We start from the raw sequence: 27,896 nt of genomic DNA, 5'->3' as shown, positions 1-27,896 counted from the left end.
TTGTGAACCACTGACCTGAAAGGTCTTTCTTGAAGACAGGATGGTACACACTGGACAAACACTCACCAGAGGTGTGTTTGAGAGATCAAAAGCCTCATAAATAAAATGCCCCTCGGGAAGGGAGCTCTATGAAGTTGCTCTTTCTTTCATATTGGCAAAAATTCCTAAACAAATTTAGAAAATTGGGTCCAATGAGCCCAGAAGACCTTAAATCACACTAAACTAATTCCAAGCCTACAGTTAAGAGGGAAATCATCCAGCGAGACTAATTCCAGTGGGCAGCACACATTTACTGGCAAAACACAGTTTGTTTGGTAACTCACTCAGGTTACCAGTAAGGACATCCAGACTCTGCACTTTCATGCTTACAGATGAGAAAACTCCTGGAAATCTTCCCATGTATCCCACTCCTCTCATTTTTGTTGCAACTTCAAAGTTTCCTGCAGCCTTAGCAAAACCACTGCCCTAGCTACCTCTGTGATGCATTTCTCTAAGCTGCTACAATGCACTGGGAACAACCCAGACATGAAGGATACAGAGATGGAAGCTGTAGGGTCCAGAGGGATCATGCCCCTGATACAGAATCTTCTGCAGACCTCCCCTTACTGCCAAGTATCCCCACAAACTCTAAGACAGCCTCTGCCTGTTCCTGGCACAGAAACCACAAACACTTCCACACAGCAGGAGTAAGACCTGCTTCTCAGCCATGCAAATTTCCACACTGACAGACAGTCTGCAAAAACAAGACAACAAATGGTCAAACATTTGCATCCCCCATTTGTGCTTCAGCTTTCCAGACAGGTGACATGGATGGAGAACTCCTATCTTGCAAAAAAAAAATGCCATGAACTTTGCATTTGAACCTGCCTCCCCCTCTGCTGCCACACAGATTCCAGGGGACAAAGGTCTATTGTTCTGTTTATTCATTTGATTCCATCAGCTTCACCCACATCATTCCAGCAAAAATCTCTAAATCTCTAAGTTTTTCAAATTTGTCAGCCTACTCATTTCAGGATTAATATGGACATAAGCTTTGAACTCTTATAGAAGTAGGAACTTGTCAAAATTATGCTCTTGCTCTACAGTTCCATACAATTCTCTAAAGAATCAAAACATTCACTGGAGAAGGGCAGAAAAGCAGAAAATAGGTACAAAGGCAAATTAAATACAAATTACAGTAAACTGCAAACAAAATAAAAAGACATTACATCAGGCACAAGAAACTGACGTGCCAAAGACCACTGGAATAATATTCTGGAGAAGTCACTAAAGTGATACTCAGTGCTGAGAACCACTGTGGCTGCTCCTGGAGACAGAAAACACTGGGCTGGAGGAAACTGGGCTAATCCAACACTGCAGGGTCTCTATTCACAAAAGCAGCATCTATCAATACATAGATTAAGTAAACAGATTGAGTGCAGGCACATATCGAACCATGTTTGGGCAGCAGCAGCAGATCAGACCAAAGTGAAACCGTTCTATGATTCTATGACCTGAGCCAGACTTGTCCAAGAGAGAAAAAAGGAAATGAGGAGAGCAGCAATCACAGCACCACCGTGTCAATGAATGTGCCATCAGCCACAACACACCCCTTGGCCATGACCAGTGGAGCCCCGGCAGGCCAGGCTGGGTCAGGTCAGGTCTGTCTGGGACACAGACAATGGGGTCCCAGAGAACCAGCTGCCCCTGGTCACTGCTTTCACTGCTGGGTGACAAAGTCCCTGCTTTCCCCACCAGCATCTGCTGGGTGAACCCTGACATCAGCCGGCCCCGCTGCTCCTGTCGCCGGCAGTTCCTGTCTGAGGGAGGGAGGCTGGGGACCCACTGAGACCCTACATATTTCAGAAAGAGCCATTTGGCTGCCAGCAGGAAGACAGTACACTAATTGTCACACAAGAAAGCCTGATCTCATGAGAGAAGACTTTAATTGCAGCTTCCTCACCCCGGGGGTGCAGATGGCATGGGTTTCACCACCACCACCACCACCCCCAGCACGCCTCAGGCACTTTGGCAATCTGCTTCCAATTTTGGATGAGCAAATGTCTGACTGGAGAAGTTCTTGGGAATGCTTTTTCCCCCCTCCACCTGCTCCTCTGACTTTCTAAAAGTGGAAAGAAAACCTCAAGGGAAATAAGAGAGGAAGTCTGGGGTTTAAATAATGTGCTGACGGACTTGATACCTTTGCAAAAACTGGGAATCCTACTTGCCTAAGCAAGTAGAACTTGCCTAAGCAAACTACTTTTATTCTACTGACAGAGAATTAATTATCATCAAATCATAAACTCTAGTTTAGAAAGAAAAGATTAGGTGGCTTAATATTCTTCTCAACAGAGTCAAGCTTTTCTGTCCAGCAATAAATCTCCAGGCTTTCACTCACGAGGAGAAGCATTCCTGGAAGACACAGGTCCACCCTCAGTGCTGCACCAGCCACCGCTGTCCCTCTTGTGGCACCAGGGGACAGACAGGCAGAAAACAGAAGAAAACACCACCTTAGCTGTGCCACTCTGCCTGCTCAACTCCTGAGTCATCAAGGCTGATGCAGAAAAAAAATCCACATTTAGGGCAGGTGAGGCTTAGAGCCTTTACTGAGTAAATGAGGCACCAAACCAGTACATTAAGTTTGCCAGGGAAAAGCTGTGAGGACCCTGGGAGCAAATAGCAGCCTGTTTCCACCTGCCCTGTCAGTCTGGGTGGTGTTTGGGAGGGACCATCCCTCCCTGTGATGGGTGTCAGCATTGTGACACATCCATTCCTTTCTCCAGCAGGGAAATGCCAGCAGTGGTGGTGCCCTGAGCCCCCAGGCAGGAGGGCTGTGCCCCCAGAGCCTTACCCTGCAGTACTCATCGATGGGCTTCAGCCTCTTCACTGCTACGTCTCGGACGTGGCTCCTCCGGAACAGGATCTTGCCTGAGGAGAGAACACACCAAGGGGAGGGTTAGGGGCATCACCTGCCATGTGGGACAGCACAGCAGCACCAAGCAGAGAGGGTTTCATCCCTGGCTCCAGCCATGGCTTCCAGCATGAAACCCGGATGACTGCCACCACAGTCCTGCCCGTGTGAGCTTCCAAAGGGCACCCAGGGACTTATGGGACAGAGGGGGGTTCTGATTTCACCCTGTAGCTAACACAGAAGGTTTTGGTTCCCTCACAGTGATGGCAATACCCTGGAATGGACTGACACTATGCTGTGACTCGCTCCCAGCTGAGGGTCACTTTGGCATGGCCATGCTGGCTGTGCAGGAAGCATCAGGGGCTCCATCTGCTCCCCACTCACTGCCTCCCACTGTGGATGCTCCTGCCCTTCCAGCAGACAAACCACACACCCAGCTCACAAGCAAATACAAGACTGTTGGTGACAGAGCCCTTATAAATCTACACGGAGAAACCAAATAACAGAAGAAAAATAAACAAACTCTTTTTTTTTTAACTAAAAGAAAAATAATAACCTCCATGTCCTTACTGGATGACATTTCTGCAAGCAGTTAAGATTAAATAAACAACCGGGTTTTGTGTGAAACTGATTGTAACAAAGTTTATCAAAATAATCTAGGAACTGAGTTTCCCCACACACAAGGATGTCATAGAGTTGGTATTTTTTTGGCTAGAAGGGATTATATCTTCATATCCTTTTTTGGTGGTTTTCTTCCCTTTTCTTTTTGTGCTGTATTTTTTTTAATACAATCAGACAAGAATAAATTGTATGTTCTCCTTGTGGTACAAGAAAACAGTATCTGCCAGCATTATTTAGTCCATGAAATATCTTAAAAAAACCACATCTATACTACACCCTGCTCCAAACTTCTACCAACAGGCAAATAAGATACTCATCCATAGATTGTGAGATAAGAAACTGGACTAAGAAATCAAATCAGATCCAAAATCTGAATATGTGGCTTTGACTTCATCCGATTGCACAATCTGGGAGGTTAATGAAATGGCAGCCTTTGACAGTCCAGTAGCACAGGTTCTAAGCCTCCCCCAGACACTGCCCCTTTTAGCTGCCTTTTCCTCCACAGCTGCTAATCTGGAAGGTGTTAAAGCCTTTTGTTTCAGACAGGAGAAAGTGGTTTATCTTTATCCCCAATTCTGGCAACAAAACAGTTTGTGCTGTGAGGTGAAGCCATTTCCTGGTGCCATCGGTTTCCCTCTCTGGGTTCCCTGTGGTTATCTCATTACTATGCTGATGTTGAGCCATCCCTGTAGGATGTGATGCCTTGTGGCCACTGGGAAATCTTCAATGGGTGTCTGAGACATTGCATCATCTTGAGCAGTTTAGTCAAATTGCATCAGCTTGAGCAATTTAGTCAGAAGCAGCTGGAGAAGGAAAGTGACCCTTCCATCCTCCTGCACTGACCCACACTGGACACACTGGAAGATTCTTGATTTCCTGCTTCTCTGTCTGGTAAATGGTGAGAATTATCTGCCTTGAGGATCACACTTATACTGCATAACAGCAATAAACTGCTTTTGGGGGGCAGAAAAAGGTAGGGGTAGCTATAGAGAAAGGAATAGTTCCTTTGTCAGTGCTCTAGAAATGCTGGTGTGGGAGATTTTGGTATTTTTTTTTGCAACTTTTATAAATATACTGCAAAGAGAAAACGACATTTTGGAAACATTCTCACTTTCTGTCTTTCCTGTTTTCAGTTCAAGCCATGAGTTGAAAGTTGAACGGGTGACCATATAAAAACATAAAGGAACCAAAGATTTAAACACATGAAAGATCTCCTGTAAATGCAACTCAGCTTTTCTAAAAGTAATAATAAAGAATGTTATATTAAACAGTACAAAAACGACCCCAGGATATGATGAATCTTAATTCAGTCCTTAAATGGAGATGGAAAATATCAGGGCAGCTGTGGTGTTAGGACAAAGCAAAGCCCAGAAGGTGCTTCCATTTTAATCCCATCAGCAAAAGGAAGATTTTCCTTCTACTGCTGGAAACTGGAAAAGGCTCAACGAGGCCAGTGGGGAAGATCTGCAGCTGCCCAATCCAGTATGGCATTCAAAGCTGAGATCTGGAGAAGACTGGGTATTTTAGAGCACTGCGGAGTGGCAGTCGACAAAGAAAAAACAAGAAGAAAAACAAGAACACTCTGCAAACACATCCAGTTCTGATGGGCAGCAAGGATGGCATCCCCCCCCCCCCCCACACACAAATTCTGGAGGTCTTCAGGCACAGAAGTCTCATTGACAGAGTCACCTAAGGAGGGACAGCTTCCCAAGAGCCCAGCTTCTCCCCTTGTCTGGGAAGGCAGACCGTGCTGATGGGGGCTCAGTCAAAGCCAGCACAGCCGCCCAGCAGGAGCTGGTGGCAGACCCAGTGCCAGTTACAGCTGCTCTCTCCCGCTCCCCCTTTTCTCCTGGTCTTCCTCTGAAAGCAAGGGAGGTCCCACAGGACTGGAAAAGGAAGGGAGTGGAGAGACCCATGTTGTACACTCTTTGCCTTCTCCAAGTGAGTGCAGACCCCGTCAATGGAAAGTTTTGCCTAACACGGGAGACAGGGTCACCATAAACCCAGGGAAGGCAGAGAGCTGGGCAGCAGGAGCACATCAGCCAGCAAGGAGCCCTCTGGACAGCACTGGAAGGGAGCATTTTGCCCAGCACCAACATCAAGTGGGAAAGTTCCAGGGTGGCTGGTAAATGCAGAACAGCCCAGACAATTTCCTGGCGAGGGTGGAGTAGTGGTTTATGGGCCACTTGGCTTTTCCTCCGGGAATATAAGGAAGGGATCTCTTCTCTGTGAGTACACAGAGCACTGCTTTCTCCCTCCTGAATTTTACTGCAGCTCTTTTAAGCCTCCTCAGGCACTACAGCCCCATTTTACAGAAGGATGAGTGGCTTTTCAGCACACTGCAGCCCAGCTAGGAAGTGAACAGGAAATCTGTGTCCATTCAGATGGGAAGTCAAAGGTTACACGAGATGACGCTGCCTCATGCAAGTATTTCATTCACTGGTGTGCCAGGCTTGGACAGGGCCAAAGGAGATCTGGCACATGTTAGAAAGGGCTCTGAAGACAGCAGCAATTGGAAAGAGAGACGTGGGAAAGGCAGGGCTCCAGCCCTTCTGCTAATGCAGGATAACAGTATTTATTTTTATCATTTTTTCTTTAAAGAAAATATTATTCCTAGGAAATTAATATGGATAAGAGGCAAAGTATCAGGTTTAACATAGTAGAAGACATTTTAAGTCATCCCTTCATCTTTGTGTGTGTGTGTGTGTGTATATATATATATATATATGTATGCAGTCTTTAATTTCACAACCACACACCTCTTCTCTCATAAGACCTAAGTTTCCTCCTGTATACACAGTGGGTGCACAAAGTGGGAATAATAAAGCTATGCAGGAGATTGTCTATCTGGCAGCTGCTGATTCTGTAAGCTTAAAAGTATCCTCAGAATATAATTTTATTCCTGCATCACCTCATACTTGGAGTAACATAGACTTTTAACAAGTGCCATGAGGCCCAAGAACAAACTGGTTTAACCAAACACTCTGGTGCTCCCATTAGCCCACAGACCTGTGCTGAGTACACCAGAAGGGTCCACAGCCTAATGGTTTGTAATAGCCAAGGCCGTGGTTTGTACAGGGAAGAAACCCAGCTTGGTGGCACTGTGGAGCATGGTCTTGAGGCAGGACAGCACCAGGCACCACCAGCAAAGAACCAGCACAAGTCCCTGAGGGGATGCCTAGCAGGAGAACCCTGCTTTCCTTGTCTAGGAGGGGGACATATGGAACACAGCCCCTACAAGCACAGCAGATGCCAGCTGTCAGCAGCCACTGCCCTTGACTGGGGATTTGTAAGCTCTCAGACAGTCTCTAAAACAAATCTCCCGATCACACCTTTCACTGCCAAGGAGAGGTGCTGCACATCCAGGCCTTGAGACCTTCCAGGGATGCCTTGGTGACCTTCCCACCTTGGTGGCAGTGGCTCAGTGCTGAGCTGCCAGCCCTGCTGCTCCCCTGGAGCCAACAGTGAGAGGCAGCTGCTGCAGGGCCAGCAAGGAGCAGGGAAATTGTGTTTAGCTCCCTTCCTAATCTGACAGAGAACAGATTCATCTCTTGGTCTTACTCTTGGATTGCTGAGCTCAAGTCCCATTTCCAGGTATGTCTGGGTGATGGATTGGCCTAAGGACACCAATAGTTTGATGCAAAGAGCCTCTGCTCTTTGCAAAGAGACTAAGAAGAGACCAAACACACTCTCAAAGCGATGATGGACAAATGCATACTGACATTTAATCTTGAATTTCAAGCACCATCACCACACTTCAGAATGAAGCACGTGAAGCAAGCCATATGATAAATATTCTATAGTGGACAGCCTGAAGACTAATGGGAGCACTAAAAGTACTCTAATGTCTCATCTGATTTACGTTTAAAAGAGACATGTGCTGCCTTGACTACAGAAGCTCCAGCTGGGGAGGTTCTGTCAGTTCTCTCTCCCAGGAGCAGGAAAGAGCTCCTGCTTCTGCCTCTTCATGTTGTTCTTGTTACTGGGCTGTTGATTCTCTGCCTTTTTTACCTGAAAACCTGGGAGGCACCAGGTCTGTATGGATTGCCAAGCAACATGTTTAACCCAAGATCAGCTTCTCAGAGGTACCTGGCAGATGAGGTCAGACTCTTCTTGCAGTTACACTGCATCAGTTGCATCAGTAAACAAAAGTAAAGAATTTAGCCCGACTGCAGTTATAGGTTCTCCTTTTGAGCTAAGAAGCTTCTTCCAGTGTAACTAAAACTATTTTGCCATTAAAGTATTTTTATGAAGGCTTCTAATTCTTACACATGGCTATTAGAATTATTTTTATACACCAAATAAGCACAGGCCTGCCATCAAATATGACACAAATTCCCCTCAACCCAGTTAAGCTGTGACATCCACCTCAGGGTCCTGCCAAAATTCTCAGGCACCTGACACACAATCTATCTCCAAAATGGGGCATTTTAACATGCACTGCCACCTTGCACTGTAAAATAGATAGATCAACAGCACAATGATATGGAATATAACAAAAAATTATTTTTCTCATGAAAGTACATGTGAATGTCAATCAGATGGCAATCTGATAGCAGCCAGAAGGGAGGTGTGTTCCTTACAAAATAATATCTAACTTTTAAATGGGGATTCCAGTTTCCATGGATTGTTTCACCCATGATTTCCTGGAGTCAGAAAGTCAGTGCCAGGGTCCTAACACTGATGGCATTTGCTCCTGACAAAAAAAGGGGAGGGAAATGATTCATAGTGTTTCCACTGGTGGGAGGGGGAAGGACTCTTTTAATAAGTAGAAACTCGTGACAGAGTCAGAACTGTTGGCTGAACTTGTCTTGCCAAAGAGCCTCAGCTGATAAAGGCCTTTGCTAATCAGCAGGAATTACCATGGAAGGTGACAAGAGGTGATAGAGACAGATGGGGCAGCCAGGAAAGCCACACAAGCAATAACAATATTGCCCTGAGATGTGGGGGATGGTGGGGATAGTGTCCTCCTGCCCTTGGATCCTGTTTTTAATGTGCAGAAGCTGCAATGTTAAAGAAAATCACTGAGAAGCAATAAAGCATGGGAAGTAACGTGGCTTGTATAAAAGAGTATCACCAGGAAGATAAATCCTCCTCCATTAGAAGTGATAAGCAGAATATGCTCTTTTGTGAATAATTAGAAAGGGGAACCAAGTGACAGGGCTGGATTGTCCTCCAGGGACAACAGCATCAGCTCCAGAGTAGCTTTGCTAGTCCACACTTTGTGAATTGAAGCATCAGGCACAGCTGGAAGGAGAAAAGCCACGAGCACTGACAGTGAAATTCAGGAGTGACAGACGGGGGCCATGGGGTGCAAATCTCAAGCTACCTTTGTAGAATATTTTGCATAGGCCAAGAGCTCCTTCACATTGCTCTGTGTCCTGCTGCTATCACCCAAACAACCCATTGCTGCTGTAATCTCCTCTTCACACATCCTAGTTGCAAATCTCTCACCTCTCCAAAGCAAAGCAGGAATCACAGTGTAGGCAAACGATACAGAGTTTGGTCTGGAAAGGGCAGGCAGAAGTTGCACAAAATTATCCTTTCAATTTTTTCACTGTGGGGCAGCTCCCTGTTCACTGGTCTATGAGCATCAGCAAACACAGAGATCCATCAGCACTTCACTTAAAACAACTTTACCACCAGAGCACAGTAAAGTAAAGCATCCACCCCACACAAGATGATCTCAGTATAAGCACAAGTCCCCAGAATCCTTAAAACTGAACTTCCCAGTCTGTGGGTGGTCATAAAATGTTGGAAGTGTTGATTCAGTGGGTCAGGTCTTCAATTTCTGCAGTGAAATCGGTGCCTCCTCAAACTACACAGCTCAGCTTCTCCAAGGGGAAAGTGAACTGGTGTGTAATTGCTGGTTGCAAGAGCTGCATTATCCTGCAAACAGCCAAGAGCTCTTAATTGCAGAAAGCAGCCAGTGTGTCTGAGGGCAGAGGGAGGAGTGTGATCACACCTGCAGCCAGCAGCTAGCACACCCTCACCTGGAGGAACCAACACCATGATAATTCCCAGTCCCATCGAGACAAGGACCCCAGAGAGGGTCAGATTTTCAAAACACCTAAGAAATGATTCCTTAGGGCTTTCTCATACAGAGGATGCAGGAGTGTCCTGCTCTTTGCATAACCTTTGCTGCGCTGGGAGCAAAAGGCACAGAAAACCTTCCCAAAGCATCATCCTTACCTCTGCATGCTTCTCCCTAAGATAAGAATCACATCCACTGCACTCTTTGTTTAATTTTGTTCAACATCCTCCAAAAAGATCCATTTCCAAATATCCAGGACCAAGTTTTGCAAATTTAATGTGCAAAACCACCAAGGCTTAAATAATGATCAGACTATCTGGACCCTGCACCAAACTGAGAAACAGAGAAACACCAACCACTGCATCTGATTGCTGAAACACTTGGTTTTCCTCCTGTATCAGCTGGCACCACTGTCCTGCCTTCCCCAAGGTAGTTAGTGGCTCCTAACCTGTGATTTCCAAATCATTAGGGCTCCACAGTCTGCAGAGCTATGTTCCAGAGTACCTTTCACTCCCTGGGCAGTGTTGCAATGATGTGGATCGCTGCACGTTGGCCCAACAATTTTGGGAAGGAGCAGTTCCTGTGGGTATTTCACATTTGCTGGTGAAAATGGTTCTTTCATCTGAGCTACTTCAGTGCCTGACTCCTGAGCAGAAAAAGGATAGAGCCTCTCAAATGCCTTTGTGCCACCTTAACCATAAAAAATACTCTTCCTAAAGGGCAAGACCCTGTCCCTGCAGCTAACACTAACAAAACTCCTTCTCTGCTCTTTCCAAACCCACATCAAGTACCACATTGCTCACTGGGGTCTAGTAAAGTCACCAGGTGTCTTCCTACTGACACTGAGTGGTATGGACCCTCAGGAAAGGACCATATGGTTCCTCCTCAGTCTTTTAAAGCAGGAGCCTTAAGGAACAGCGACATTTATGCTGTCTTGTGAGATTTGTCATTCATGCAGGAGCTGGTGTGACACCAAGCCTGAGACATCACCTCAGAGGCCCTGGGCCAGCACCAGCCTTGCCAGCAGGGAGCCTTGGGGCTACATCCACTGGGATAAGAGACCCTGCAGCAGGGTCACTGCAGGGAGATGGATGTGCACCACACCCCTGCCAAACTGCACTGGAAAAGCACAGCAAGGCCCCAGCCACATCCTCTGGCGTGATGGGCAATAACAGTGGTTGGGAGGCTCCACCCTTAAGCTGGTTGAGAACTGGAGCTGTGAATAAACTAATATTTCCACTCATACCACGTAGATCAAAGTTATTATTACAGGGAGGGTGGCCATGCAATAACGCGGTGCCACAGCGTGTGTTCTTACAGGAGCACTGCAAATTGAGGGGTAGGGATGCAAACGTGGCTTCACAAGGTCACAAAACGAGCACACACTAATGAAAGCCATAGAGCCAGTCCCTAGATCCCTCTGCTGATCACATGTAGCATGAAAATACACCTACCTTGCTATCCAGGGCCAGAAAAATCTTCCTGTTCAGTTATTTTAATTGAAAACAAATTCTAAATTTCTGCCACAAAAGAGGCAAAACTCTTTCCAGTGGGAGACTGTGATTAAGTCAGCTGCCAGTTTACACATGCCCCATATTCTAGGAGGTGAAATTCAGCACTCAGATCGGCAGGGACAGTGCTCCATAGAGCAGCTGGGGTATTTGGAAGGCACCAATTAACACAGAAATTAAACAAAGAAACAATATGGCAGCAAACAAACTAGGCAAGGCTGGAACTCGCCAGCTAGGGTTTCAGAGAGTGTAGTAATAAATTAACTCCCCAGTGCTTCACAAAACAGAGCACTGTTCTTGTTTCCTAAATCAAAGTGCTCTCCTGGAGTCCTCCAGGTGAAACTGCTGATTGGTTTTAAGCTGAATTTTCACTAGATGACAGCAGGTACAGAAGAAGCTGCTGAACAACAACCAGACCAAAACTGGCTGGCCCCTGAGTCAAGAAGCTCATCACAGACCAAGACACCATCTCAAACCACAGACATAATCCTCTGGTTCCAGACACATCTCTTCAATATATCTTACTTTTAAATGTTATTAAGGCAATCTCTGGTAGGGATTTTCTCTCTGCCTGCTCTGATCCCTGATAAAGCTATTGCTGCTTCAAAGGCTCACAAGCATGCGCTTTAAAGCAGGGATGACCAGTTTCTGTGCTTCAGGAGAAGGGAAATGGGCACACATTGGGGCTCTGACTGGTGCAGTCACCTTTGTGCCAACCTGTGCCATCTTCAAAGCCAGACCTGCACCCCTTGTCCTGCAGTGCAATAACCCACCTGGGACTTGTGCCCACAGGTATTGATTGGATCTGACTAGGATGGAGATGATTTTCCCATAGCAGCAGAGCATGGTGCTGTGCTTTGTATCTGCAGCTAGAAAGGTGTTGATAACACCCCAGTGTTTTGGTGCTCCAGAAGCAGTGCTCACAAAGCCTCACAGCTCTCCAACATTGCCACCAGCACCACCAGAAAGCTGGGGTGGGCAAAATCTTGGGAGGAGACATAGCCAGGACAGCTGACCCAAACTGACCAAAGGCATATTCCAAACCTGATGACATCAACTCAGCAGTCAGAGCTGAGAGAAAGGTGGAGAAAGGAGGAGCATTCATTATTCATGACACTTGTCTTCCAGAGCAACCATTACACATAATGAAGCTCCACTTCCAAGGAAGCAGCCAGACACGGCCTGATGATGGGAAGTAGAGAATAAATCTTTCATTTTCCTTTGCTTCCACATGTGACCTTTGCTTTCACTTTATCAAACTGCTTTTATCTTGACCCACAAGTTGTTTTTTCCCATCTTATTTCCCCCTTGCCTGTCCTGCTGAGAAGGAGAGTGATACAGCAGCTTTATGGGCTCCTGCTGACCAGCCAAGGCCAGCCCACCCCATCACACTGCCTGATGGAGCAGCCTTTGGGTCAGGTCTGTGGCCAGGGCACCCAGCAGCATCTCCTCTCCAACTCCTGCCCACGAAGCCATCCCTACTGTCCGAGCCTCCCTGCTGATGCACACAGGGTAACCACCCCTGTGGCAGGCAGGGGACACCATGGTCCCTGTGGCACATGGGCTGCACCAACATGAGCCAGTGTTGGTCCCTTGGCCTCCTAGGAACAGCAAAGCTCACTCACACTGCTCCAGCTCAGCTGCACGGCTCTGAGCGCTCACACCAGCACTTATCACAGCTCAGCCGATGCACAGGAACAGGGAAATGATTTTATAATTACTTATCTGATAACCAGCCTCCTTCACAGCCAGCTCCTCTGTGTGTGAGCACGTCAGCTGCTCCCAGCTCAGGCCACTCAATGCAAACTACGCTCAAGTGTGACTTGGCACCAGCAGTGCCTGCTGCTGCCAGAAGACAGTGGAGGACAGTGAAAAATTCCTCTCAGTTCCTCCACGTGCAAGAAAATGCAGTGTTAAGTCTGCAAGAGGACAGAGCTGCTGCCCTGCACCTCAGGATGCTGAGCAACCCCGGCTTTCCCTGGCTGCCTTTCTGGGTTCAGCAAGGTGCTTATGTGTGATCAAAGGAGGAAACAGCACTGTCAGAAGTCAACAGTTGCCCACTGCAGAATAAAAAGCCTCTTTCAGAGATTAATGCTCTGAGCAATTACTCACCCCATGAAAGAAAAAGTGTCTTCAGCCAAGGTGACACCAGGACCCTAGGACCATGCACACTTTTGTTTCCCTTTCACAGTTAATATGGGCTTCTCATTTCCCAGGGAGAAGAAAAAAAAAAAGGTGGACTGGAAACTAATGTTTTGCTATTTTTTTATTTTTAATGAGGATCTCTTGGCCAGCAGCATGAAAACATGAAAACAACCCCAACTTTATTGCTAAATTAAAGAAAAAACACTAACATGAATAGGCACAGAAATCTGAATTAGGAATGTGAACTGGTAATTACCCTTTTGGGCCCTGATTAATTGCATTTGAAGCCACAGAGACACTGAGCCGCCAAACGGGACTGGCTGCAAACAAAATCCACCCCACAAACAAACCTGTCTTTCTCTCCCTGTGCCACCACACAGGAATGGCAGCTCCCCAAATGCTGTCTGCCTTTGTGTCCTGGTGTGCAGTGCTATTCAGGTCTGGATGGAGTTACAAAGTCACACTATTGGGCACCTCAGGTAACCCCTCTGAGGTGGTCCAGCCTGCAGACTTGTGGTCTCCCAGTAGAAGGTCAAGAATGGACAGATGCCATCTCCTCCAGCTCTAGATGGAGGATCACTATCTATGTGTTCAGCTCAGTTCAAGAATGCAGCTCCAGTAGTGGTTATTATACACTAAAAAGAGATGGAGGATTTAATCCACTTTGTTGCAGCAGTGTAGGAGTGCTGCATTTGGTTGGGAAAAAGGTCTCTGTAACCCAGCTCCCTCTCTACAAGATTGGACAGTAGAAGACAGGCAAGAACAGGGTACATGTAATGGGATCCTTCTCCTGATACACTCTTTCTGTTCCTGCACAGCAGAGCTCAGACATTTTAGGAATTAGAAAAGAACTTTTAGCAATCAATGTTGGCTTCATCCTACAGAAACTGTCCAAGTGCATTTTTGAACCTACAGATTTTGTGGTCCCTGTAGAGTCCTCTGGAAATGAATTTCATAATTTAATCACACAGCTTGTGATTTCATACTTCCTTTTGCTCACTTTAAGCTTGCTTTTCAGATTTCAAAGGCTGCATCTGGTTTTTGCATTCTGAGAAATAAAATTAATCATGTTTTCCTCATTCCCAAATTTTTGGTGATTTCACAAACTTCTGCTCTATCCCAACCATCACATTGTTCAAGACTGAAGACTTTTAGTCTATTTACTCCTATTCTACAAAAGCCAATTCCCCTCTGTAATCACCTCTGTCATTCTTCTCAGCGCCTTACTTTATTATGTACATTTTCTGAGAGGCAACACAGACCTGCATACAGTACTCACAACGTGGGGAAATCTTGGATTTTCACAGCTGAAGCTCTGGGTTTTGTTCCCCATTCTTTGCCTAATTCTTTTTAACACCACCTTTGGCTTTCTGACTGCTGCTGACTGTTGAGCTGCAGTTTTCAGGGAAACACCCTCAGAGCTACAGAAATCTCCTTCCTAGATTGAAATGGTTCTTCTCTCCCCGGCTTTGTGCTTACCACCACCAAACTGCCTTCTTACCACGGATATTATGAGATCCTCCCCCACCGTTTTCCAGTCAGCTCCAAATTTGAGTATCCTAAGTGAATTTCATGACCAGCCAAGTTAGTTATATCGCTAGCACCTCCTAAACCAAATCATTCAAGAATCCCTGCCAGTAAGTCCATGTATCTTTTCAGATAGGAAGTTTTTAAGTCCTCGACCTCAGAGGATGCATTGTTTTAAAATGTAGGTTTGTTGACACCAATTAGCTTTCAATCCCGTATTTTAAAAACTTTTCTGTAACATTTTTATTTCAAATGTCAGAAACCAAGGATTGTTGTTAATGTCCACAATGGCAAAGCATTAAATGAAGGCTCCAAACTGGCAGAAAATAACCTTACAGCTTATATCAGTCATACATCAAATAACAAGAAAGACTGTTAATATAATTATCTTCTTATTGCTATTTTGGGAGGCATGGTGGGTTTTGATGGATCTGGAAGTAATAGGATCTCTTAAGCCATAATTTACGAGCACTTCTGTCTTGAACAATTTTCCACATGGGAAATTAATCACATTCTGCCTAATGGGAGGAAAAATATCCCTTTGCAGTTTGAATTGGATTTGCCATGGTCAATTGGCTGTGGGCTTCTTCTTTATCCCTACTTACAATCTGAGATCTAGTGTTGCCATCTAAGATTCACTGTGCTAGATTCCACAGAGGAAGGCATTTCACTGGTGGGTGATACTTGTATGTAATTCCCATGATGAAATAAATATACCATCATGGCACAGCCACAGAATGAGATTGTGGCAGGAGTCAGGAATTGTACATAATTGTTGTGAAAACAACATCCCTGTAAATTTCAGTGGCAGCTGCTATATAGTCCACATATACTTTGGTGTAAGTTCTGTGCAAAGTAAGTAATTGGATTTAGGAAGCAGGCAGCACATATCCCTTCTCCAGCCAACACAGATCAGCTGGACCCAGGTCAGGTGAAATGGCTCATCTGCCTCTCAGAACTGCTCTCACACACTCAGCTCAAGCCACCATGAACCTACATTCTGACTTGAATGTGTAAAAAAAAAGTTTCCAAGTCACACAACTTCCAAGAGAGTCATGTTCTCAGATGTGTACCTGTATCTCAGGTACAAGAGGAGTGAATTTAGCTGAGGCAATGGTAGCATATGTGAAATCCCAACACCAGGAGCTCCATTTGGTACAGAGTCACTGCAAAGAGTCACACCACTCAGCAGAGCCCATCCAAAGCCAACCCTGGGCACGGGGTGCTGGGAGGTGACATCAAATGCTGCAAGACACTAAATGCTGGTGCAGTGCTGCAGCTCTGAATCACCCAGGACAAGGTGTCAATGGCAGCTCAAGCACTCACAGGTCTCATGTACCATGTAGACATTTACTCCTGCAGGTAAACTCCTGCAAGACACCACAAGGAACTGAAGGTTCCTCATGTGCCAGGCTAATGACTCGTCTGGAAGCTGGCTGTTCTTTGTACCTCCACTGGCAGTCAAGAGTGAGCTGTCCAGAAAGTGGGGCTGGCCCACCCTAAAGCTTTTACTGAAATAATTTGCCAAACTTCAGGTTTAGATTTTAATCCCTCCCTGTCTCATCATCAAAAACCCATTGTGCAGAGCAGATGCCCTGGTGCCGATTCATCTCCACTTCTTGGAAAATCCCAACTTGCTTATGGTTCCAGTGGAAAAGGAGTGAGAGAGAGAGACTCGGAAAAGGTGATGGAAAATAAACCAGGAAACTAACACATCAGCTGGCACTGAGATAAAGAAGGTGTTTCCAGGTAGCAGGAAAAGATCCATGTCTCTGAAATCCTTTGACTTTGCCATTAAGAAGCAGAACACAGAGTTACTCAATATTTCTTTAAGGCTGAAAGACTAAAGGAAAACAGGATGGCTTAAAGTAGAAAAGGAGTAATCGTATGACTGGAAAATATGAGTGCCCCTAGCCAAGCACCCAAAGGAACTGAGTGATGTTCATTAGTCAGTGACTTTATTGGTACTTGGGACTTTCGACTTCTGAGCAAGATTTAGACCAAGGAGATATTCTGGGGCATGCTACTCTATTTATGTTTGGATAGAATTCAGTCTCACCCCGCATAATATTTTTCCATGCTGATTTAGGCAGAACCAGTCCTGACTTTTTCCCTGTGCAGGGTAAGAGTGGGTCTCCTTCTTGGCATCAACAGGGTGGAAATGCCACTTCCCAACCAGCAGGGTGAGGGCAAAGGAGATAGCTGAAGAGGAGTAGTTCTGTTGCAAAGAACCAGAAGATATTTTCCAAAGTATTTATTCCCAGAGCAGAAATCCCCAGTCCCAGAACACAGTACAAACACAAGACAGTCCCCGAGATCAACTTGTTCACAACCAAAATGCCACTGTGGCTTTTGAACAAGTTAATAAATAGCAGGGAAGTGCCAAGCACCTGAATTAACACTGGGTACCTGTGTAAAACAAAGTCATACCACAAAATTACCTGACTGTGAGAAATAGAGCATCAAAGGCTGCCTGCTCAGCAGCTTGGTGATGTTATACTTGCCACAGCAATGATGGGCCAGATACAACTGCTACTAAGATCCTGTGAATGCAGGGATGGGTATGGAAAGAGAAGGAAACTGGGACCAGTGGAGACCAGCAGAGAAATTTCTCAAGTACCCAGAAGCCTAAGGATGCAGCAGAACCTTCCACTGCACTCATCTGCAAGACAGACAAAAGGGTATTTCCTGCTGAGTTACATAAAACCATGAGGCTGCAAATGGATTTGAAAGATTGGGCTTTTTCCTTTAGACACACAAGAAGGAGGAAATAAAACTATTTCTTGCAACTGCTACAATGACTGCTCTGTGACAGGAGGCTTTCTGAATGCAGTATTCATACAGGTACACTTGAAAGAGCACAGGCAGCTGAGGGACTGGTGTTGTGGTGACACAAATTACACTGGTGCCACTTACAAATCAGAGTGGTGCTGTCCAGAAATCATGAAGTTTTGATTAAAAACCAGAAGCAGCTGAGGAAAAAATTACATTTTGACAAGTTTCTATTATTGGGTAGACTAAAATCCCTCTTTTTGAGGCTGAGATCATACATCCACAAGCTAGTCTTACAACCCCTTCACATCCAGTTGCTACATACTCTGAATTAATCTTCATGACAATCTTTTCAGCGTGTAGCTCCAAAGAACCAAATCACAGAAACACAGCATGAGAGCTCAAGAGACAAGCAAATCCATTACCCTGATTCATGGTACAATCAGCTCTACCTATGGCACTACTGGGGAAGTTTGTTTAACCTGGAGCTACAGATCTCCAAAGTGGGGAGTCCTCACTTCCTGAGGCCATCCAAAATCACCTCTCCAGTGCACCACAACAAGAAAGGAGGATGCACATTCAGGACATTTAGGACTTGAAGAAAACTTTAGGTGGTACTTACCACCTTAGTTTTTTTATGCTTTTTATCCAGAAAAAGTACCAGATGGATCTTTTTCACAGGTGTTTGTCTTGTTCAGGAGGCAGTTTTTAAAACTTTTCTCTGGATGACTGTTTTCCACATTACTTATTTTAGCTCATATTTTATACATTTTTGTTCATGTGCCAAGAGGGAAAGTCAGGTGCATTTCAGATACTGCACTGGAGATTAATTTCATAACTATTACTTGAAAAAGAGGGCACTGACATGAGCTTTTTGGAAATACAAAAACAAAGAATTTAACAAATTTCTGATGATTTGAGGACATATAGAATATTTTATTTTTAATGACAAGCAGATCAGTCTCCTGAAGTCAGATCTTGAGACAGCTCAGCTCCCTGGGAGTGATTCAGGAGGGTCACTTCTGAGTCAGCTCAACCAGTCAGGTTGCTTTAGATCATCTTATAATCCCCAGGAAACCTGCATCAGTAATGGACCACAGCATAAACCCAGAGCCCCCAACAAACCCCAGGCACTGCAAGTGGGGAAAAGAAAAAAAATTTTCTTGGCCCTTTCCAGACATTGCAATAGGGAAACACTGTGGAAAGGGAAGCAGGTATTTCCAAATGGAAAAGCCATTAATGAGAAGAGAGTCTGGCCCTGGGACTCACAGGGATCAGAACCAAAGTAAGTGAGTGACATCGGAGCCAGCATCTCTGCTGTGAGGGAGAAACCAGCTGGGCTGCGCCACGAAATCAGAAACACAGGGAGCATCAGTGAGCCCCTGGGCACAGACCAGAAACACAGGGAGCATCAGTGAGCCCCTGGCACAGACCAGAAACACAGGGAGCATCAGTGAGCCCCTGGGGACAGCAAACCATTCCAGGCCACAGAGGAGAGCAAAAAAAAAAAGAGATGAGTGGGAAGGGACAGCCTGACAGTCCCTTCATCATGTGCTGGCATTGAGATGGACCAAAGGACTCCAGAAAGGGACACAAACACCCACCGTGGCTGCTCTGCAGCAGCACAAGAACCTGTGTGCGGCTCACGGGGCTGAGGAAGCCAAGAGAAGCTGAGTCCTTGTGCCGGAAACAAGCTACGTGCAAGGACAGAAGCAAGAGACAGAAGTTAATGAGACTGAAGAGGATTATCCCCTCTCCCCAAGGGTCCATGGGTAAATACAGGTTTTCCTGCAAGCATACTGCCACTTGGGGTGATAGCTTTCCTTCCATTGTATTACAATAGCTAAGCAATTTGAAACAGAAGTCAAATTTCCAAACACATGCACAAACACACACCAGGAACTCATTGACACTTCAGAAAACAGGAGTCAGGGTCAGATGACACTTGGGCTCTTCTGAAAATTTCCTGCTGGAGCCTTTCACACTGTAAAATTACCCTGCAATAATTTGAACACTCCAGGCGGAAAAGCCAGCTGCTTCCCTAGGTCAGCCTGAGACCTGCTCTTGCGATCTTTCACTTGCTCACCCAAAACAATCCTGTTCTTGGGGAGGATGATTTCACTGCCTTCCCCAAGATACAGAAAAAGACCAGTTTGTGACTCCCATATGCCAATGGGAGGTTCCCTGCCTGCACTAGCCTCTGCTGGCATGATGCTCTGTTTCATGAGCCTGAGAGCATTGCTTTGAAGGAGGACAGAATAGAAATGAGGTACTATAAACCACTTGGGAAGAGAAGTGCTTGGCTCTCCAGACACCCACAGTCCTACATCCATACTCTTCTAGTGGTACCAATGTCAAGAGAAACTGTGCCTTTGGCAGCCTAACCTAAATAGACTCCTGTGGGAAACATCTGGATACTGCCAGGGTGAGGGATGGGGCTCCCATCACCTCCACCCCTTCAAAATCTTACTGCAAAAATCACACGTCACCAAATGCCCCAGTGCTCTAATGTCCAAATCCTTACTCCCTCCTTGCATCCACCCCCCTCCCACCCTCTGAGGCTGCAGCAGTGAACCCTCCTCTCTTTGTTACACCAGTGCACACAGCAGCAAAGAAACAGTTTTTCCTTTGCAAAGGAATCGATTCACCATAATGTAGTAATTTCACTCTCTGGTAATTAAAAAGCTTAAGCGCCAACTCACACTTCCAAGCATTTGCTCAGATGGGAGAAAAAATAACAAAAACAGTCAGAGGCATCAGCAGAACCACCCCTGTGAAAGGCCTAATTCCCTACATTGCTTTAATTAAAAGTGGATGAATAGCAATCTCTCAGCCCAGAGACCTTTAAGAGAAATAAAGTCAAACTATAGGCTTATGAAAATAAAACAGGAGGATGGAAACAAACACAAAAATCCTGCCAGTTTTAGGGCTTACAAGAGGATTATAACATCTGGACTCTCTTTTCAAGGAGACGTGAACCAAGAAATGGATGGTGTAGACAGGACACAACCACCCTTGAAGTGAGTATCGTGCATAGGGAGCTGTTGATGGGAGAGGAGGAGCAGAAAGCTACAGAGAGGCAATAGCCTTGCCCACACATTTCTGTCTTCAAGGCTGCCTGGAGAAACACTCCTATCTGCTGACACCACAGAAAAAAGGATCTGGTTTAATTGCAAAAAAACAAAAGTGGGCCCAGGGGAGAACATCCAAATAGATGATGAGTACAGTCGACCTCCAGTGAAGCAGAGAACAAGTTGTGAGGAATAATCTAACCCATAAAAGCTAAGTATTTATCATCACTCTCACAGCAAGAGACCACCCTGCTCCAGAGGACCTCTGCAAACAGATGTGAGCAAGGAAGCTTTAACACAGCAACACCACCAGTCAGGGCATAGGTAACTGCAGAAGGACTCTACTGCTGCAGTATTTGAGTGCTATACAATGTTTCATGCATTTATTCTTCTATTACACTGGGAAACATAACAACTCTAATTTGTCTCTCTTCTTCCCCAGTACAACATGTGCAGAGTGTCTGGGGGTAGGTTTGAACCCCATTTACCCTACCTGAGCCCTCAGATTTTCCATTTTCTATTTGTAAAGAACTTATGGAAGCACGGAAAGCTAGTGACACATCTTGGGCAGAATTAGTAACTAAACATGGGCTTAACTGGTGATTCCCAAGTTCACACCCTGTAGCAGAGGGACAGAGAGAAATTGAAACCAAGCCCCCAAAGTGGCTCCAGCCCTGCTCCCCTGGTCCCACGTGCACAGACAAGGCTGCATGGCAGTGGATGCAGGATGTCACCTTGGGCTTTGCTGCAGCAGTGTCCACACACACATGCACACAATGAACCAAACTCATTGCTTTTCCACTTGGGTCAGAGAAAATTAAAACCTTCTGAAACCTGCTTTGTCTTAGAAAGAAAGCAAGTTTACTTTGCTTAGCTTTATTACAACTTAGCCTTTTTATCAGTTTGATTTCATTCTTAAGTCATTTTAAACCCTAGTATCATATAATCTGGCAGCTACAGTGATGGGTTTTACACAGAAAAACACAGGGAAAAGGTTTTCAAAAGCACTCAGACCCGCTGTGATTGCTCCTCCTGAAGTCAACAGTAAATCCAATGATACCACTGGGAGCAGAGGTCAAGGCTGAGCAGGCTTGACACTACAGAAACTTATGGGTGGGATTTTCAATCTCTTCAAAACCCATTACTAATAACACAGTATATTAAAAGTAAAGAGCTAAGTTGTGACCCTGAAAATATTTACATATGTGCCTAGCTCACAGATTGTAAGTAATTATGGGAGGCTTGATTTCTCTCACTTTCTTTAATGAAAGCCAGGAATAAGGGCCCAGATGCGTGGAAAACCTTGGCTCACGGAGAGGGTCAGTTACAGTGATTTGGTGGAATTACTCATGCTCTGCAAAGACTTTGAGCACAGGCATGCACACAGCAAGACTTCTTAGAAACACCACGATCTTCCTACACCCTCAGCCACACACTGACATACAAACACACCAAATGTGAGATGGGACTTTTTGGGCTGTGATGGCGGTGGATAACAGCACTAAAATCCACTATCTTCTAATTGACTGTAGCAAAACTTGGACCAGAAAATGAAGGCTAGTCAAGAAAAACTGGAGGGCTGTGTGTTTTATTATTTGTGCAGATCTGACATTGTGACATGAACTAACTTAACTTCAAAGGATGAAACATCATCATTACAAAGCATTGCATTGAGTATAACCATTTCCAGGCTATTATGCAAGCCCAACTGAAATAATATTATGAGTACAGGATTATTCTTGTTCTCTATTAATCCAAGAGGAAGAGTGATGTGACTTATTTTCTCATCCTGACAAATCATCTCAAGACACTGCTGAATCAGACATGTTTGCAGCTTAAGAGGAAATAAGTAAAAATGTTCAGCTTCTATTACTAAGTTTGAGGATTCATTTACAGGAATGTAAAACTAAACCTCATTTAAATCCCCTCATTGTTCACCATATAAATCCTTAGGTTGTGTAGTTACACTGGAATGAGAGGAAAAAAAAAATATTTAGAGGAGGTGACCTTCCCAGCTATTGGTTTCCAGGCAGTTTCACTCCCAGGTTCCTGCACAATACAGCAGTCTTCCCTGCAAACCTTTCAGGGGAAATGCTTCACTTGCATAAAGGCTGCAACTGTTCCCACTGAAGTGAAGCCATAAAACCATTGCAGTTGAACCAAAACCTGATAACAGCTTAATGGCATAAAGCAATATTTGGACTAAATTGAGCCTGATCATATCACTCTAAAGTTCTTTTCCAAGTTAAAAGGTTTTTATTTATAGTTTTTACTTACACCCAAGAGACTTTGACATATTTCAACTAACCTGCCTTCCTTGTCTTCTTAACCTTGGTCCCTTTCCAAGAGAAAAGATGTCATCTGACCACGAACAGGGTTTGATTTCCAGCAGCAGAATTAACCCACAACAAATCCCCTGTGTTTATTCACCGAGTGACGGTGCATGTTCTGGGGAGTGAGCTTAGCCAGTATTTCCTTGATGAAAGGGGTGGAGGGCAACAGGCTGGAGGGCAACATCAGCCACTTCCATGAAACAAATCTTTGAATCCCACCTCTTCCAACTCTTCCTGGTTTCACAGACAGCTCTGAGAGCTGAATCCAGCAAGACTCACCAGTGGACTGGTGTCACTCCTACTGGGACTCACTGAATCTCCTCACACACATCACCCCATGCTGTCAGTCACCTCAGGCTGCTGCACTGCAGAAACAAGGCTTAGACTATGCAATCCTGGCTATAAACACAAACTGGACAAAGCAAAGCACACCAGAGTCTTCCCTTGACCTGCTGGGTACACACAGGAGGGACTTCAGAAATGCCTGAGTGGTCAGATACCACTGCAGCCACCACTACAGCCTAGGGAGGCTAATGCAATGACAACTCAGCAGTATCTACAGACCAAAGAGAGGCAATTCACCCTCTCTTTGACAGGAATGGAAAAAACAACATTTTTGTCTAGGGTTAGTGAAAGAAATTGAAAACAAGTATTACAGCAGGTTGAACAATGCCATGACCACAAGAAAAGCCTTTTCCTGTCTCTGAGGGTCTTTTTTTTGACTTGTGTCCAAGGGTTTTCTTAATCAGATCTAGTGATGTCCCTCTTCTGCTCACAACACAGTTCATGTCTGCTTCAGACCTGGCTGGTGGTGGGCATGTGACGTGGGATGGCATCACACAAGATGCTGCAGTCCCCAGATCCTGGACACCTCAACTGCCTGCTGCAGCATTACCCTGCCTTCATTTCCCAAACACCCTTTCCATGGCTGCTCTGCTCTCTGGGAAGGAGCAGGGGTGCCAGTTACCTCACCAGCAGGGCTATCTCACTACCTTGGTTTGTTAGACCAAGAAATGGGAAAGGAGGCCCAGGCAAGTGATTCAAGCAAGCTCTTAGTGGTCCAGCAGCACATCCCTGGCTGTGGGAGGCTGCAGGGCACAGGTGGGTCAAGCAGGGCAGTATCACACTCCAGCAGAGCAGCTTTTGCTTGGCAGACAGTGTCCTCCTTCCAGCTGCAGGCAGCCCACTGGTGGCTCCCCCAGCGCCTGTCACCACGTGCCAGAGCCAGCAGCAAGCAACCCCTTCTTCTCCCAGCCCCTGGAAGACGGTGGCTGGGGCATTGTGCATGAGTAAATATTTACGTAGCCAGGGCCTTCCTTCCCCTGCCCTGTATTTTCTCCCCTTCTTAAAATGTCACAGATCAGCTGTTTCCATAATTGTGCAGGAAATGAGTTCCCTGCTGGCTAGCAGCTTAACACTCACATGTGCTGGGTCTACTGTAGCTGCACCACTCACCTCTGCTGCTGGCCCCTGCATCCACCCAGAATCTTCGGAGGATACGGCCAGAGGGGAAATGCGACAGTCAGGGACGTGGCCACAGAGCTGCCTGTGACTGTGGCAGCCGCCACAGGAGCTTAGAGGAACCCCTATTCCCTGGTCCACGGGTCAGATCAGGATCCCAGGAGACCTGACACTCTGTTTATGCCGCTTCAGAGCAAACATCCAAAGCAGACTAACAGAGTTTCCTGCCTGCACACAGCGGCGAGCGCACTCAGGAAATTCAGGCACATTTCAAGCTTGCGACTTCTTCTTTGTTCTTTGGACAAAGCCTCGTTCACTGGAGATGTTGCTAAAAGGATTATTATCTATAGGAGACTTCTTTTCCCAAGAGGAAATCTGCTAAACACACAAATCTGCATTTGCTGTGTTTTGTGGGAGGCGGGATTAATACAGGAACATTCTTCCTTCTGCTCTCCACATCTAACGACTTAAATAGACCAGCCATGACGCCACTGCCCACTGGGAATAGGCCCAAATGCCTTTCTCCTGTACTCCAGCCTGATGGCTTTACTCCTTGCCTGAGATAACACCAAACTACCCAGCATTTGGTGAGAAGAGTTGGAAGAATTTGGTGGGAATCACATCTAACAATGCACTCGGTGAAAAAGTGAAGTGTGTCCACCAGCCTAAACACCAGTCAAATCCCATCATGGGCAAACTAGATTGTAGATGTTTTGTTTATTCCAGGTCAGCCCTGTGCTGTTCAGAGCTCTGAATACAAGAAGCACCCTGCAAGCCTGAACTTGCCAATGCTTAGGATGTAAAAGCAGAAGGAATGTAACTTTCTGCTCTTTATTTAGAGATGGCAAAACCCTGATAGAAAACGACATGGTGCAAGTGCTTAACTTCAGACCCACAGAAATTTGAGGGCAAACATTAATTACCTCGATACTGCCTACAAGCCTGGGGCCTGTATTAGCACCTCTCTGAATGGAAGAAGCTCAAGAGGATTGAATTTCTCACTTCTAGGACTTTCCTCTTCTACCTACCCCTGGTTTCCTCTTTCTTATTCCCACGTTATTTCCTTCTCTCTATGTCAGCTTTCCCTTTAAATTGGACTAAACTCTAAAAACTAAATCCCACAGGGGAGTAGACATGGCCATGGGTTATTTCATTATAGTGAAAATAGATTAACTTTGGCAAATCCCTGCCTGCAGTATCCCCTCACTCTGCTCCTGAGTATAAAGATCCCATTATGAGTAACAACAATGTTCATGAGAGCCTGGAAAAAGCTGCATTGTGGAACAGGGAGGTCTGCAAACACACCACACCAGAGAACATCACCACCTAAAAAGCTCAATAGATAGAGAAAATAAAGTAGGAGGAATCCAGCAGCAAATTCCCAGGTTCATTGTTTCCAATCTACAGGAAAAAAAATAATCACAACCTATTTTAAGCATGTGAGTATATAAATAAATCAGCTGGCCCAGCCAAAAGGCAAAGTGGGCTGAAAACAGATTCAAACACAGGTCTAGACTATTACTTAACTCTGAATCTCAGCTGGGCTCTTCTCTCCTGTATTGCCTAGGCAACTTAAATTTGAACACAACAAAGACAAGATTAGGTAGATAAGTAATATCCAGAGGGAATATCTAGAGCCTGTGGGCTGCAAAGCCATCTGAGTCCCTGGCAAGCTTGACTACTGTGTTAAAAAGCACTTTCATTGTATGGGCCATTTGTTGATGGATTGTGGGAAAAAGTCAGATTTCAGACCGGAGAGGAAGACAAGCAAGCCCTTATATAAAGTCACCCTCTCCCCAGTCTGTGGGTTGAATGCAGAATGCTCTCAGACTTGCTACATACCACCCACTTTAGATTACAGACTTGCAGAGTTATTTTTAAAAAGTAATTATAGTAGTGGAGGGCACTCTCATATGGAATGGCTGCCTGAGGAAACGACAAGCCCAATGCAGGTCAAACTGCTTTTCAAGTCTATAATCGTGTTTATTTATTGCCTTTTAAAACAAGAATCAAAATCCAACTAATTTCTGAGGAAAAACATCTGTATATTTCCCCAAGGAGTCCAGGCAGCTAGACTATACTGAAAACCTTCCCTGGCCTTTCAGTCTAGCATCCAGAGCTACAAAATAAAAATAAATAACCCCCATTAGCTCTGGCTTCAAGGAAACCCAGACCCAAATCCCTTTTCATTCTTTGTTTTCCCTAGAAACCGTGGCTTGATCATTACAAAATCCTCATCAGGAGATTCAAGTAGTCTAATGAGATACATCATGATTTGCATATGCTGATTTGTGCCCAGAGGTAGTTTTTGGTTGAGCAAAACACAAGTTCTTAACCTGTGCGAGAAGAGTGGGTTTATACAAGCCCCAGAAAAAGGTTCAGTAGCTTTTTCCTATTGCAGTCCTCCTTTCAGCTGTCAGCTGGTGGGTTTTAGATCTGTATGCTGAGAAAGGACTCAGGAGAGACTGAGGCAAGAGGACTGGGTGCTTGGGCAGATACCAGCACTATTTTTTCCCACTTTTTCTTCCTTTTGTAATGGAATCAGACCCTTGGTTCATGCCCTATTAATGCCCAAAGACCTTCAGAAGGCCCAGCCTGTGAATCAGCATGCAAAGCCAGCAGCTCCCTGCACTCCAGTCCGGGGGACTCCTTACATCCCCCTCCTCAGTGGGCAGCTCTGCTTTTCCACAGCTTTTTCAATAGGCAGCAGCCTTAGGGCATCCTACGACCTCACACTTGACGCCTTGTCTTTCAACCAGAAAACACTTAAACCCTAAAAATATCTCCACAGAGCCTACAGAGAAGAATAGGCCTGTTCCCCTCGAACCATCAATCCTGTGGAGGAACAGCCGCTTCCTCCCGGCAGCCCCCGCTCTCCCTTCAAGCCCGGAGCCGACAGGAAATCCATTCTCCTCTTGTGAGAGACAGGAGATGGATTTTCCACAATAGCTCTCCTAGCAAGGCAGAAAATAGAAAGACACAATAGAAACTGTGAACTCAAACAATAGGAGCTGCTGAAGGGCAGCTCACCAGAAGCTCAGCATCACCCAAGTCCTAAATAAGCTGGAGTGGAAAGAAGCCAAGGACCTGTTAGCTGTCTTCCTAACACAATATCCAGGCTTGAACACAAGTTGGTTTTAAACCTGGAAGCACTCTCCTCTTTCAGAGAACAGGCAGGAAAATGTAAAATACATGCATTAAAATGAAATTGCACTGCATTATGGAATGGCCCCCTAAAAGATTTCCGTAGCTCTTCAAGCCCCCAGCAGCTCATGCCATGGTGCCATGGGTCACCTGTCCTCAGAGATGGGGACAGGGGACTGCAATGCTCACTTACTGCAGGTGGTGGAAGGGGACGGGGGCAGAGCCCCTCTTTCTTCAGGGAGGTTGTTGCCTCAGAAAAGCACAGCAGAACATCTTGGTTATTGATGTTACACAGGTAAGGCTCAGCAAACCAGATATCTGAGACTCTGTAGTGTGTGTGTCTATGCCTATCATGCCTGTAGGACTACCCCTACATATTAATGGAAC

The 27,896-nt window shown here is 45.5% G+C and overlaps 1 protein-coding gene across 5 annotated transcripts in view; it reads right to left on the bottom strand.

Annotated features, from left to right (window-relative positions):
- SH3PXD2A (SH3 and PX domains 2A) overlaps nucleotides 1-27,896 on the bottom strand; it is a 242,460-nt gene that overhangs the window by 142,509 nt on the left and 72,055 nt on the right. For all 5 annotated transcript variants that reach the window (XM_063163269.1, XM_063163270.1, XM_063163261.1 and 2 more), the window contains exon 4: nucleotides 2,831-2,907. In XM_063163269.1, the coding sequence (XP_063019339.1) occupies nucleotides 2,831-2,907 (77 nt within the window). The remainder of the gene's footprint in view (nucleotides 1-2,830; nucleotides 2,908-27,896) is intronic.

The sequence above is a fragment of the Melospiza melodia genome, chromosome 9, assembly GCF_035770615.1.
Source record: "Melospiza melodia melodia isolate bMelMel2 chromosome 9, bMelMel2.pri, whole genome shotgun sequence".
Lineage (NCBI taxonomy): Eukaryota > Metazoa > Chordata > Aves > Passeriformes > Passerellidae > Melospiza > Melospiza melodia.
Note: the sequence above shows the minus strand (reverse complement) of the source record. Positions and strands in the feature narration are given on the sequence as shown.